The 14,555-nt window shown below is 42.7% G+C and overlaps 2 protein-coding genes across 3 annotated transcripts in view; one reads left to right on the forward strand and one right to left on the reverse strand.

The window, feature by feature from the left end:
- Positions 1–14,555, forward strand: part of anp32b (acidic (leucine-rich) nuclear phosphoprotein 32 family, member B) — a 224,034-nt gene that overhangs the window by 65,494 nt on the left and 143,985 nt on the right. The window lies entirely within an intron of this gene.
- Positions 2,731–14,330, reverse strand: hemgn (hemogen). Of its 2 annotated transcripts, none has more exons than XM_085992048.1 (4): positions 14,139–14,330; positions 7,234–7,312; positions 4,698–4,945; positions 2,731–4,310 (listed from the first exon to the last, which is right to left on the reverse strand). In XM_085992048.1, the coding sequence occupies exons 1-4, from the start codon at positions 14,185–14,187 to the stop codon at positions 4,192–4,194; spliced, it is 495 nt and encodes a 164-aa protein (XP_085848174.1). In that variant the 5' UTR covers positions 14,188–14,330; the 3' UTR covers positions 2,731–4,191. The 2 variants fall into 2 exon arrangements, with proteins under 2 accessions (XP_085848174.1, XP_085848170.1); XM_085992044.1 differs by having other exon boundaries at positions 7,222–7,312; positions 14,139–14,329.

Genomic DNA, 14,555 nt, shown 5'->3' on the forward strand with positions numbered 1-14,555 from the left:
TGCAAGGAGGGACAAAAGTGGTGTTTCAGCCACAGTGATGGAGTGAGTGTGAATAATCCTCACTGTAGAAGCTTTGAGGGAGACGAAGATGGAGTAAGGTACCAACAGGAAGGTAGCTCCCTGTGTGTTGTTAGTTGTTGCCACTGCATGATAGTGAGAGCGAGTCTAAGGGGTGCATAGGCAGGATGGTGAAGTGATTCAGTACAGAGAGAGAGATGGATAGGTAAGGATGCAAGGGAAGTAAGGGTAAGGTGGGATGTGGAGGAGCAGGCTTACAATGCAGAGTGCTGGTGATGAGAAGAGAAGGGAAGCAGATTGAAGGCAAGTGTGATAGGATACTCACTTTTGATGTTCGCATAAGATCATTAAACCTTTTTCGGCACTGGATCCATGAGCGTGAACATATGGACCTTGCGCTGACCTCCTCAGCAATGCGCAGCCAGGCTGCTTTGGTCTGCTGAGGAGGCTTCCTCCGGCCATCAGGAGGGAAGGGAATCTCCCTGCACCCTCTGACAGCATCCACAAGCGCATGGAGGGAGTCATCATTAAATCGAGGAGTTGCCTTGCCTCTGGAAGAAGTCATTGGGCTGGATTTTCATTGAGGAGGTGGGTAGGAGGCGGGACTACAACTTTCAGGGTTGTAGTCCCGCCTCCATTGGGTTCTAGCCAACCCACGCGATTTTGACTTGATTGACCTTGTTGAGCCCGCCCAGCGGGCTCAGCAGGCCAATTAAGGGCCACCCGGCAACAGGTGATGTCACAGATTGATATTTCATCTGTCAAGACCTTTTGACAGATGAAATATCAGTGTTTGACAGCTGTTTGAAGCTGTCAAACACTGACAATCTGTAATCTAAGTTAATTCCTTCCTCTCAGGATGATTTAGAGATCTCTCCGGAACAGAAAGCTGAATGTTGCAATTTTTGACAGATTGCAGCCATTCTGCTTTCTGTGCCGGTGAGATGAGGGACTCCCGAGACCTGAAAGAAGGAAGGCTGTAAAGGTAAGTAAAACTTCTTTAAACACACTAAACACACCTCTTCACTCATGCACCCATCACTCACTTGAACACCGGACACCTCGAATCCTCCAAGCCCTTAATTCCGACGGTCCGCCTTGCTAACTTGGCATGGTTTGGAGCTGTCGGGAATCCCACATTTCACCAATGAAAATAGGGATAGGCTAAAAACTGCCTGTTAACTACCTGTTAACAGGCAGTTAATTGGCACTAATCCCCTTCCTGCCTCGGGGAGGCGGGTCCCAGTGCGAGTCGGGTACCCGCCTCCTTTGAAACTGGCATGGAGGCGGGATGGGTTCGTGCCCCCCGATTTCATGATTTTAACCCCCCACATGCCTCCAATCCCACCTCCACGGCCCAATGAAAATCCTGCCCATTGTGTATAGATCAATATCAATGAGTCCAGGAATCCACAAGAGAAAGGCTTAGGCTGAATGGCAGCTTTAAAAGCAGCTGCTATGATGACATCATCAGAGGCGGCCAGCCGACTCAATCGCACTCATTGGACCGGCCAGCGCACCCCATTGAAATAAACGAACTCATTAAATTGAATTCGGACATCAGCAGCTGATCCCGCCGGAAGCGGCTCCAGAACCCGCCCACCATGCAACCCGACTCCAACCCGCCTCAGGAATTAAAATCAAGCCCGACATGTCCAAATGAAATGACAAGATTGCTGAAGCACCCAGAGTTAGTAGTTGCCGCCCGTACAGCTCCTTTATCTTCTTTCACTTGAATATACTGTATTCGCTGCTCACGATGTGGTCTCCTCTACATTGGGGAGCCCTGAGCTGCCGGTTGCTTGCCATTTTAATTCTCCGTCCCCTTACCACTCTGTCCTCGGCCTCTTATACTTTTCTAATGAAGCTCAACATAAGCTCGAGGAACAGCGCCTCATCTTTTGATTAGGTACTTTACAGCCTTCAAGACTCAACAATGAGTTCAACAAGTTCAGATCATAACCACTGCTCCCATTTTTCAGACAGCAGGTGCTGATTCTACAGCTTCCTATGACCCATCTTTTGTTTCTTTTCTTGTCCCATTACCACTCACTTTTGCCTTGTATCATCATCCCTTTTGACATTTAATCACTCCTGCCTTCCGCCCTATCACAGCCTGTTCCCTTTTTTGTTTTCTCCCCTTCCCCTCTTTCCCTGCCTCTGTACTTGCTTAAAACCTGTTGCATCTCTAACTTTTTCCAGTTCTGATGAAAGTTCATCGACCCGAAACGTTAACTCTGTTTCTCTTCTTCACGGACGCTGCCTGACCTGCTGAGTGTTTCCAACATTTTCTGTTTTTATTTCAGCTCTTTTATCTTGTCAGGCTCTGTAACTCCTTCATAAATATTAAAATAATCAATGGAAAAGCAGACATAATTAAAGCATGTTACATTTAATCATAATTCTTTTTTTGTTTGATCTTGTGTAAGGTACTAATGGTGAGAATCCCATTTATGAGTTTTGGTTCCATTGTCTATACTACTTCATCATGTTAATAAATCGACTTTCACAATAGCTACAGTACTTTTTGCAGCTGATGTACAATATGACCGCAACAAAAGACTTCCATTTACAGGTGTAGAATATATCAGTTGTATCACCAATAAAGATATCTGCCCAGATATTCTAAAATTACAAAGGGAAGTAGGTATCTTGTTGTGCACAGAAAAGTCTAAGTATGAAGTTTTGCATGTGGGACAATCCATTGAAACATAGGGGTAAATAATTTCTTTATTTTCTGAATTGTTTCACATCTTTTTAAAGTGAGTTTTTCTTTCGTTTCATGTCCATTACACAGTACAAAAACTATCACATTGTCCTGAAGTCACACCAAGAACACAACTCATTTGGTGAAACTGAATTACTTCGATGGGGAATGCCTTATAACATTTACAAAGATAACAGGGAACCTCAGTTGTCTAATTAAGCATGTACTGACAATCCTGGAATGTTACCCTGGAGAGACACTCGCAGTTGCTGATAGGATTATTACACCTCAGTTCCATTCTTTCTGGCAAGGGAGTCACTATGAGAATTCTACTCCCTTCCTACAGTTTTGTAATTGGGCTCTATCTAGGAAGTTGAACTGTCAGCATCATTTCAAACTATGTCATGCATCCAAGCTGATCCTACTTCCTTGAGGGGGGGGGGAAATCCAAAGTTTCAGGATTTATTGATGAATCAGAGAATTTTTGGATAAAATCTAAAATTTGGGAATGTTTCTATTCCATAATTGCTGTTATGCCAGGCGGACTTACTTGTAAATCGACTTGGGTATGTTTAGAGTAAATGTAAATATTTCCATGTGAACTTTCCCAACAGTTGAAGATCGGCCAACAAATACATTGGAAAAAGAGAAATATAAAACAGAGCTGTCTGCATTTGTTATCCGTTTATCTTTCTCACTAATAAATCCAACGGGGAATTAAGGAGAAACCTCTTTATCCAGAGAGTGGTTAGAATATGGAACCCGCCACCACGGAGTGGTTGAGGCGAATAGCATAGATGCATTTAAGGGGAAGCTAGATAAGTACATGAGGAAGAAAGGAATAGGTTATGTTGATGGGGTTAGATGAAATAAGGATGAGTTATTTTTGTTGACCAAAGGTATTAAAGGATATGGGCAAAGATGGATATATGGAGTTAGGTCACAGATCAGCCATGATCTCATTGAATGATGGAACAGGCTCGAGGGGCTAAATGGCCTACTCCTATTCCCATGTTCCTATGATGAAGGAGGCTCGTGTGGAGCATAAACATCAGCAGAGATCAGTTGGGCCGAATGGCCTGTTTCTGTGCTGTTCATTCTAAGTAATTTACCTGTCTGCAGGGTGAGTGTCCCTCTTACTTTCAAAATACTGCCCTTCCTCTTTGTTGGGTTTCCCTGTACTATGCATCAGAAATGAGTGGGAGATTGCAGGGGGGCAATTTCACGTTCCGCCAGAATACGGCACATTAGGTATTGCTACATCTAGAAAAACAAAGAAAGGTGTCAATGTGCATTGAAGCTCTGATGTGTTGTACCATATAGTGACAGAGCGTGAGTTTGTACCTGCAATAATGAGTGCTTTGACCTGTGATAATAAGGAAGAGTACTCTCATTATCTCTCTCGTGTAATAACAATTGTCAGAGAAAATCAAAGGAATTCTATGAAGTTCAAATGTGTTGATGTTTTAAAAGAACACAAGCATTTGTTCTTCAAATGGTTCATTTTCCCCAGGCATATCTTCTGCTTGGAGTTGGAGAATCTCTGGTATTTCCACTTCAGGTGACTTTGTTTCTCCAGCGTCATCTAGAATAAGGGGGAATAAATGCAGTATGTTAATCTCATTGCCGAGGTGCAGTACAATAATCTTCTTACTGAAAAATGTTATAGGTATTTCAAATTGTGTAGTTGATTCTTACAAGACAGTACTGTAAATAGTCCAGGAGATGTACCATCCACCACTTTGATTCCTATAAGTTTTAATCTGTAAAGTTTACTAAATGATCCTAAAGATTCCACAGCCTGTAAGTACTAAGAGGCATTCACATTTGCACAGTGAATTACTCTTGAAGTGCAGTGACTGTTGTTCTATCAGACTAATTATGTTGAGTGTAGTTTTTGCAGGCCCTGGAATAAATTAGACTGAATCTTTGGCACTAAGCTGAGCAACTCATAACTGGCCATGTTGAGTACCTGTGGAAGTAGTGGAAGTCTCCCCAGTTATTGAAAGCTTTGCACTTTCCTCCAGAAGTGCAGGCCTCTCACTTTCAGGATCAGGATGAACTGGTTTGTCTGTGACCTCCTCTTTGTCTTCTTGCGGAGGTCCTGGTTCTGGACTATGTTCAGACTCGGGTTCGGGCTCGGGTTCATGGTTTTTAGTATGCTTTCTACTTGTTCCACTTGCCTTTCCCTTTCTTCCTCTTTTTATCTTTGATTTCTCTCTGTGAATCAATGTGATATAAAATACAAAAGGGCATTTTTACTTTTTATTTTGAAGCTGGTGAAATCGTGATGTACTAAACAGTGCACAGATAAAGATAGTTTTTAAAAAAAACAATCATAAGTAAAGACCTGTTACCAACAATTGGAAAAGATTTTAGGAGACCTTTGTTTTAAAATGTTGAGGTTACATGGGGGATAGAGATCCTCATGTTAAAGAGAAATTCTGTGAAAGCAAAATCTTAGTAAAATGGGGCACTAAAACACGAAACAAAGATTTCAATATTCAGACAAAAAGGCAAGCACCCATGTCTCAGATGTTAGACAATGCAACAGATTAATTTGATAACTTTACCATGCATAAGGTTGAAAGACATTTGACTTAAATTAAGTTCATTAATTAATAAACAAAAACAGGATTGACAGCTTTAAACTAATTCTTGCTCCAAAAATATCCCAGATAAAAGAACACTCCCCAAGGATTGACCATACAAGATAATAAAAGTTAAGTGATTGGAGATCTTTCCAACCTCTTGGCACAATTCACACTCTGTAGTGAAGCTTATAATTGGGAATGGAATGGGGGTGATAGAAATGTAATCAAAGCACAGTGGGGAAAATGCAAACAAAATAAAATTAAGTATTTATTCAGATAAAATGTCTTTGGTTTGTAATCTGTACATTTCATTGTGCAATATATTTGACTCTACTATATCACTAATCACTAAAAGTAGCAACGCAGGTTAATAAAGCCATAAAAAAAGTAAACCAAGCACTAGAGTTTATTTCTAGAGGGATAGAATTGAAAAGTAGAGAAGTTATGCTAAACTTGTATTGAACCTTGGTTACACCACACTTCTGGTCGCCATATTATAAAAAGGATATAGAGGCACTGATGAAGGTGCAAAAAGATTTACAAGGATGATAGGCTGTGAGGTTGTACCTATCAGGAAAGGATGTACATGCTGGGTCTCTTTTCTCTTGAAAAGAGAAGGCTGAGGGGTGACCTAATAGAGGCCTTTAAAATTATGACAGATTTTGATAGAATAGACACAGAGAGGGTGTTTCCACTTGTGGGGAAGAGCAAAACTAGAGGCCATCAATATAAGATAGTCACCAAGAAATCAAATAGGGAATTCAGAAGAAACATCTTTACCCAGAGAGTGGTGAGAATGTGGAACTCGCTACCACAGGGAGTAGTTGAGGCGAATAGTATAGGTGCATTTAAGGGGAGGATAGATAAGCACATGAGGGAGAAAGGAATAGAGGGTTATGCTGATAGAGTTAGATGAGGAAGGATGGGAGGAGGCTCGAGTGGAGCATAAATGCCGGTATGGACTGGATGGGCTGAATAGCCTGTTCTGTATATTCTATGTAATTCTATATAATATGATGTCGTTGTAGACTTTGGTTTACAAAAGTGTTTAAGGGTCCTTCATACTTTTATCTATATTGCCAGGATACTCCCTTTTCTGGTTACTTTAGAAAAAAAGTTAAACAGTCATGATTTGAACTATTTTCACAATCTGTAATGTGTCAGAGGAAAGATATCAAAATATTAAATTGGATAGGCACTGTAACTATCTTTTAATGGAATATCTTCACAATTCTGATATAAGAATTACAGCATGTTTCCCACAAATAAAAATGTCATATATAAAATAACTCTGTCCTTGCTTAAAAAAAGATGTTGTAAATATCTTTGTGGAACCACAGCTCTTGAAAATCAGCAACGAGACGACTTTCAAAAGCTATAGCTTAAGAAAAGCATTAACAACATTTTTTAAAGCAAGGACCTCTGACAGTGTGCTTTTATAGCTTGCATACACTCAAGCCTGGACCTAGAATCCAAGCCTGTGCATTCAGAGGCCTCATCTTCTGTTTGTGAATCCACCCCCTTTATACCACCAGCTGGTTCTGCTACTTGCCTTCCTTTAAGTGGAAGGCTACTTGCATGCATTGTTTGGAGAGAAAAAAATAAAATGTTCACCCTCCTTTCACTATACTGAGAAGAGAAGCTGGTTGAATGAACAATAGAAGCAGCTAAGAGACCAGCATAACTACAATTTTTACCACAGCAAATTCATCTGTGAATCCCACGAGTGCCAAGTTAGGACCAGTCTTGGGTTGTGAACTGTCATATCCATCAGGAATTGGCTGAGATTCATTTCACATGGGACGCTTATAGCCATAGGAGAGTGTAGATTCCATCCCATTAACTTGGGATGGTTGTGAATCATCATTGCTCATATCTCACTGTTATTATATCACATCTTACTTAATCACCCACTGTGAGGTTTTCTTCTCTTGCGCTTCCAGCTTCCTTTTCCTGAGTTGTTCACGGTCACGCAAACGACGTGGAAGAACTCCTAGTGGCAAAAGAAATAAACTTTTCACGCACCGTAAATTTTCTTGTCCACATAACCTCTGGTTTAATATGCTGCATTTTTGTCAAATATATTCTTACATTTGTAGAACTGAAACTTACCTAATGCCATTGTGTTATCATGCTAGCTTACCACTACAAATCTAATAATCTACCTTACTCTTTCTGAAACCTCATTTATGCTTGATTTTATACAGTTTTGTGTGTATTTTTCTGATGTCTATTGCAAATTAGAATTGTAAATGCTTCAATACACTTGTGAAATCCTGTTTTCTAGAAGCTGCTTGAGTATAATATAATTCCTTTGTTATTATCGTGTTCCATTCAACATATGTATGAAGAAAAGTAGTACATGACCAGAATGTGAGATCCCAAAGAAAGAGAAAAATATGTCTATTGCACAGAAAGAAAGAAAGACTTGCATTTTGTGTGCAGTTTTGGTCACCTTATCTGAGGAAGGATGTTCTTGCCATGGAGAGAGTGCAGCGAAGATTCACCAGACTGATACCTGGGATGGCAGAAATGACGTATGAGGAGAGTTTGGGTTGATTAGGCTTGTATTCGCTAGAGTTTAGAAGAATGAGAGGGGATCTCATTGAAACTTATAAAATTCTAACAGGACTAGACAGACTAGATGCAGGAAGGATGTTCCCGATGGCAGGGGAGTCCAGAACCAGGGGTCACAGTCTAAGGATAAGGGGTAAGCCATTTAGGACAGAGACGAGGAGGAATTTCTTCACCCAGAGAGTGGTGAACCTGTGGAATTCTCTACTACAGTTGAGGCCAATTCATTAAATATATTCAAGAAGGAGTTAGATATATTTCTTAAGGCTAAAGGGATCAAGAGATATGGGGAGAAGGCAGGGACAGGGTACTGAATTTGGATGATCAGCCATGATCTCATTAAATGGCGGAACAGGCTCGAGGGGCCAAATGGCCTACTCCTGCTCCTATCTTCTATGTTTCTATTTATATAGCGCCTTTCATGACCTCAGGACGTCCCAAAGCCCTTTACAGCCAATTAATACTTTTGAAGTGTAGTCACTGTTGTAATGTTGGAAACACGGCAGCCAATTTGTGCACAAGGGTCCCACAAACAACAATGTGATAATGACCTGATAATCTGTTTTAGTGATGTTGATTGAGGGAAAAATATTGGTCATAACACCGGGGATAAATCCCCTGCTCTGCTTCAAAATAGTGCCATGGGATCTTTTACGTCCACCTGTGAGGACAGACGGGGCCTCGGTTTAACGTCTCATCTGAAAGATGGCACTTCCGACAGTGCAGCACTGAAGTGTCTGTTGATTAAGGGATAAATATTGGCCAGGACACTGGGGATAACTCCCCTGCTCTTTTTCTTTTATGTTCACCTGAGAGGACAGATGGGGCCTCAACTTAACATCTCATCCGAAAGTCACACCTCAGCACTGCACTGCAGTGTCAGCCTAGATTTTTGTGCTCAAGTCTCTAGAGTGGGGCTTGAACCCACAACCTTCTAACTCGGAGGTGAGAGTGCTACCCACTGAGCCATGACTGACACTACAAGGGCATATGCTGCTCATTTCTTCATGAGTGCAGGGGAAACGAGAAAAACAATATGGATATCTTTAAGGATATGTAGATATTTAGATGTCTCACTGGTTTGTCCAAATGGTAGTTTGTATTTAGCTTCTAACATCTTCAGTGGAAAAAAAACCTGAAACTGATTACCACGGAAGAGTTGCTTTTTCTGTTAGAAATCAGCTTAACAACAGTAAAGTATAGATATGATTCCTTAAGGAAGGCAATGAAGGCTGCAATGTAATCACAGAGCTCACAAATCAAAGAGTTGATTGAGTCATGTCTCAAGACTTAATACTCCACCACCTACAAGGCACAAATCAGGAGTGTGATGGAATACTCTCCACTAGCCTGGATGGGTGCAGCTCCAACAACACTCAAGAAGCTCGATACCATCCAGGACAAAGCAGTCCGCTTGATCGGCACCCCATACACCACCTTAAGCATTCACTTCCTCCATCACCGGCGCACCGTGGCTGCAGTGTGTACCATCTACAAGATGCACTGCAGCAACTCGCCAAGGCTTCTTCGGCAGCACCTCCCAAACTCACAACCTCTACCACCGAGAAGGCCAAGGGCAGCAGGCGCATGGGAACACCACCACCTGCAAGTTCCCCTCCCAAGTCGCACACCATCCTGACTTGGAAGTATATCGTCGCTCCTTCATCGTCACTGGGTCAAAATCCTGGAACTCCCTCCCTAACAGCACTGTGGGAGTACATTCACCACACGGACTGCAGCGGTTAAAGAAGAAGGCAGCTCACCATTTTTTCAAAGGAGCAACTAGGGATGGGCAATAAATGCCGGCCTTGCCAGTGATGCCCACATCCTGAGAATGAAATTTTAAAAAAACACATCTGCAAGATCTCGAGCAAAATTGTATGTTCACCTAGATTTAAAACCAATAGAATAGGTGTTATTAAAGTCCCACTATTCTCTGGTTACAAGCTGACCTGCTTACAAGTTTTCCTACAATGCTGTTCTGCAATCATCTGTAAAAACAAACGTGAGAGCAGGACCTGTTGGTGCTTGTCCCCCGACCCTGTGACCTTGATTGTAATTGGGAACTCACCGCACTGGAAATTCACAGGCACTCAGTGGAGCAACTGCACCACCAGCCTGCTTGTAAATACTGGACTGAATTAACACAGATCAGACCAAACGCACTACAATACTGCACTTAAACCCACCTTCTGGTAGGATTACTCCCCACGTCCAACATCACTTCAGTTTGAACTTAATGCGTTTTACATAGAATTTTACAGCACAGAAACAGGCAATTCGGCCCTACTGGTCCATGCCGGTCTTCCACCACCACCCTCTCAAAGGCAATTAGGGATGGGCAATAAATGCCGGCCTTGCCAGCGACGCCCACATCCTGACAATTAATAAATAAAATAAATTTTAAAAGATATGAAGTTCTGCCAATTAGCCGCTGGTGTGGTAGTTCCACCTGCTGCCTCCCTGGGCTCTGAAAACTGATTATCTCCCAGCAGTTTAAGACACAGAACGAGGGCCTTCCTGAAATGCTGAATATGAGGGACATCGTACATAAAGCAAAATCAACAATGCCCTACTCCTGCAGCTCCGAAGCTCACCCCCTTACAGGATACTTTCTAACTTGGCACCAGCACCATCCCAGAGATGTACACTACCAAAAGGGGACCGAGGAGCCCTTTGGCATGTGTGTGGAATTCGCCACGGCAACCTTTCAGTTATCGGAAAGGACTGACTGAGACTTTAAGATGTTCATGGCCTACTGGTTTGCTCTTGCATTTGTTAATACTGATTGCTTGGTGGGGGTGAATTTCCTCGGTGCTTCTCCCACTCTGTCCCCATAACTTCGGGAGAATAAACGCGTTAACATGCGCAAACAGAGTTTCCGGCGAAGATATGACAGTGGAGTGGGAGAAGCTCCAGATAAATTTGCCCCCGCCATGTTTTTCATCAATGGCTCCTCTGTGCCAATCAATAAAAAAGGCCTAGCTGATGCTGGTGCTGGTGATGAAAATTCCACATCCAACCATAATAACCAATGGAGTTCCCATCAGAGAAAGAAAGAATTGCATTTATATGGTGCCTTTCATGACCTCGGGACATCCCAAAGCACTTTACAACCAATAAAGAACTTTTTGAAGTGTAGTCACTGTTGTAATGTCAGAAATCTGGCAGCCAATTTGCGCACAGCAAGATCCCACAAACAGCAATGTGATAATGACCAGATAATCTGTTTTAGTGATGTTGATTGAGGGATAAATACTGGCCAGGACAAAATAGTACCATGGGATCTTTTATGTCCACCTAAGAGAGAAGGCAGGGCCTTGGATTAACATTTCATCCTAAAGACGGCTCTTCTGACAGTACAGCACGCCCTCAGTACCACACTGGAGTGTCAGCCTAGATTTTTGTGCTCATGTCTCTGGAGTGGTACTTGAACCCACAACCTTTTGACTCAGAGGCGAGTATGCTACCCACAACATAGCTCATGGTGTTAACTGCAGTTGGCACCATTATGACCTGAACCCTCACCATGGCTGATGCAGTCAACTCCACTTCGCCAGGAACCTAGGTGGGGTAATACTAAAATGAAGCAAAATATGGGTGTGGCAACACTGTTGAAGCTGACTTTTCAGATAATTGCCACAAAGTGCTACTGGTGGCGTGAGGCCAGATCTTTTACATGTGCCTTGTCATTGTCCAACAAGCACCCTACGAAAATTATTTTCCTTAGACGTTTATTTGTTCTCACATAAACTACTGGGGTCACAGAGAAACTGATGAAGGACAGCCGGTTTAAAGTGCAGAAATATGTTCAATTTGATAGTAAACAGCAACAGTACAGAACAGACAGTGCACTGTAACAGTATAGAACAAAGGAATAGCACACAGCAAAAAATACAGAAAACAAACACAGTAGACAGCAATAATACAGAATAGAATCATAGAATAGTACAGCACAGAAGGAAGCCATTCGGCCCATCGAGTCTGCGCTGGCTCTTTCAAAGAGCAATCCAGTTAGTCCCGCTCCCCCACTCTTTCCCCATAGCCCTGCAATTTTTTCTCCTTCAAGTATTTTTCTCCTTCAAAAACAGCAATAATAAAAGGCAAAGCAACATCTGTATGCTTGCAACGTAAAATTGTAGATGCCCGATTCAAGATACGTAGAATTAATTATTTTGAATATTTTTATGCCTGACTGCAGTTCAGCAGTCAGCAATATAATCCAAAAACTTGCACTTATATAGCGCCTTTAACATAGTAAAATGCTCCAAGGTGCTTCACAGGAGCGATAAGGAAATATCAGAACTGAAAGAAGTAGGTTTTAAGGAGCGTCTTAAAGAAGGTAAGGGAGGGGGGAGAGGTTTAGGTAGGGAATTTCAGAGCTTAGGACCTAGGCAGCTGAAGGCACGGCCGCCAATGGTGGAGCAATGAAAATCGGGGATGCGCAAGAGGCCAGAATTGGAGGAATGCAGAGATCTCAGAGGGTTGTAGGGCTGGAGGAGGTTACAGAGATAGTGAGGGGTGAGCGGGCAATGAATGTTGGGAAGCCCAGAGGTCGCATGCCGGCACCAGTTGAAGGCTGCTGGCAGCAAGGTTCGGTGCAAGGGGTGGGGTGTTGCAAGGCTGGGGAGTTGGCAGAATGTGGGGTACCAGAAGCTCGGATTTTCCTTGTGGAGCATGGAGGAGCATTAAAAAAAGGTCTGGCTAAGGAAAGGTTTCCATTTACCTTCAGTGGCCTCGCTGGCTTCCCAACAGTTTTACCTGGCAAAGCACCCAAGGTGAGCGCCTCATTTAGAAGCGGGTTAAATACCATCGGGGTGCCATGTACGTCAAAACCAGCAGTGTTAAAATGGGGAATAGGTGGGAATCGTGCCTCGCCATTTTAACAACTCCCTCACTCCTTTCTCACCGATTGAGGAGAGTTAAAATCCCCCCCCCCCCCCCCGAAGTTGTTGCCATTATCGATTGCGGAAGCATCAATCCTTGTTTTAGATGATTGCATTTCAGTAAGTTTCCTAGGGGGAAAAATTGGGTTGGTTTGCACCTCTCGTTAGCGGCCCCCCACAGGGTGCAAATCCCCGAGCACGGCGCCACTAACGCCTCTCACTAAATTCAGCAGAAGGTTAGTGGCAGCCAGTAGCGCCTGCCGCGCCGCCGGCGATGACGTCTTTGCCATGCGCAGCACCCCGGCCGCAAACTTCCCTTGCGCCCCCTGACACATCACCGGATGATATGTCCAATAGGATCAAGGGGCGTTTTTGCAGCGGCAGCGGCGCTACTTAAAGAGCAGGTGTCGGGCGGCCATTTTTATTTTGGCCAGCTGCCAGCACCTGCCCCCTTTCACTTTTTTATGCGGGGTGCCGACTGCGATCGCTCAGCCCAGCACTCCTCTTGTTTGCACGGCACCCCACTCCACAGTGGTTTAGCAGGGCCCCGGTGCGTGCAGCGCTAGGCCCCTCCCCTTTCATCAGGGAAGGAGGCCTGCAATGACACGGTGCTATGTCATGCGCGGCAGCACGTAGCACCGTGAAATTCAGTAGAACTGCCCCAAGCTGGAGGTGGAGTGCTTTCCAGTAGAGCCCCACCTCCTGCTTGGGGCGCTACTACTGAGTTTACAGTGGAGGGGTGCTAACTTTTTCGGGGCGCACCCAATTTTCCCACCCATACTTTTAAAATAAAATGTCTAGTGCACCAGTGCTAATTTTATATCGTTCAATTTATGCAGTTTACTAAAACAGTTCATACTATTTGTGTCCAATCCTGATATAAGCAAATATTTGGCACTTTCTACAAATATTATTACTAAGACTGAACTTTCCTCCTTGAAGTATTAGACAATGACATAACTGTTGTAATTATGAGAGTCTGGGGGAAGCAATTATTTATGTCCATTGCAATTGGTTGCACATAATGGGATTCTACTATAATCCACATTACATAATAACTAATAGAATTAGAAATGCTCTCAATTAAAATCAACTAAACCACATCTAGTTTCCATTGTGGGCCATCAGAACTGAGTTAAACTAGTTTCTAATGCCAGTCCTCACTATAATTAACTATTCTATTATTCATTCACATACTGCATGTGTTCTCAATATATTGTAAAATATTTGTGTTATTTCTACTGTATTGAACTTTAGAGACATTTAACAACTAACGTATCCTCCGAAGGAACTATATACCCATTGTGTTTTACTGAAGTAACATCTACTGTTATATTCTGTCACTAACAAGAATATTACCTGGAATCTCCTGATCAGTGGTATTCTGGGTACACTCTGTAGTATCCATTTTCTCCACGCTGCTGAGAATTGTTTTTCTTTTTGAAATAACAAAGTAGATGAGTCTGAATAAGGCAGTGATGTCCTTTTTGTTTTGAAATTGGATTAGGCAGTTTCAGTGTTGACACCCACACAGGCATCGTTATCTAACATGCACAAGAAGGGATGTTAAGGCATCCAATAACAATTTATTTTTCAATCACATGACGAAGGTATATTCTAGTGCCCCACAACGGACATTAAAATGAAAATGAAAATGTAAAAAATACCCGCCAAAAATAAACTGCTTTAAAACAGAGTTCCCCAATAGTACAATAATCCATGTTTATTTACTGTAGCTCTTACATACGTTTGTGTGTTAGGAACTAGATTCGTTTT

Source organism: Somniosus microcephalus, chromosome 1, assembly GCF_052327205.1.
Source record: "Somniosus microcephalus isolate GS21.2 chromosome 1, FLI_Smic_1.0, whole genome shotgun sequence".
Taxonomy (NCBI): Eukaryota; Metazoa; Chordata; class Chondrichthyes; order Squaliformes; family Somniosidae; genus Somniosus; species Somniosus microcephalus.

Bases quoted from the DNA above. Each gene is read 5' to 3' on its own strand.
- hemgn (XM_085992044.1), bottom strand. From the start codon at position 14,187: ATGGATACTACAGAGTGTACCCAGAATACCACTGATCAGGAGATTCCA. The intron at 7,313-14,138 runs GTAATATTCTTG...TTTTGCCACTAG, and splicing joins CACTGATCAGGAGATTCCAG to GAGTTCTTCCACGTCGTTTG. The intron at 4,311-4,697 runs GTACTCAACATG...CCCTTATTCTAG, and splicing joins GACTTCCACTACTTCCACAG to ATGACGCTGGAGAAACAAAG.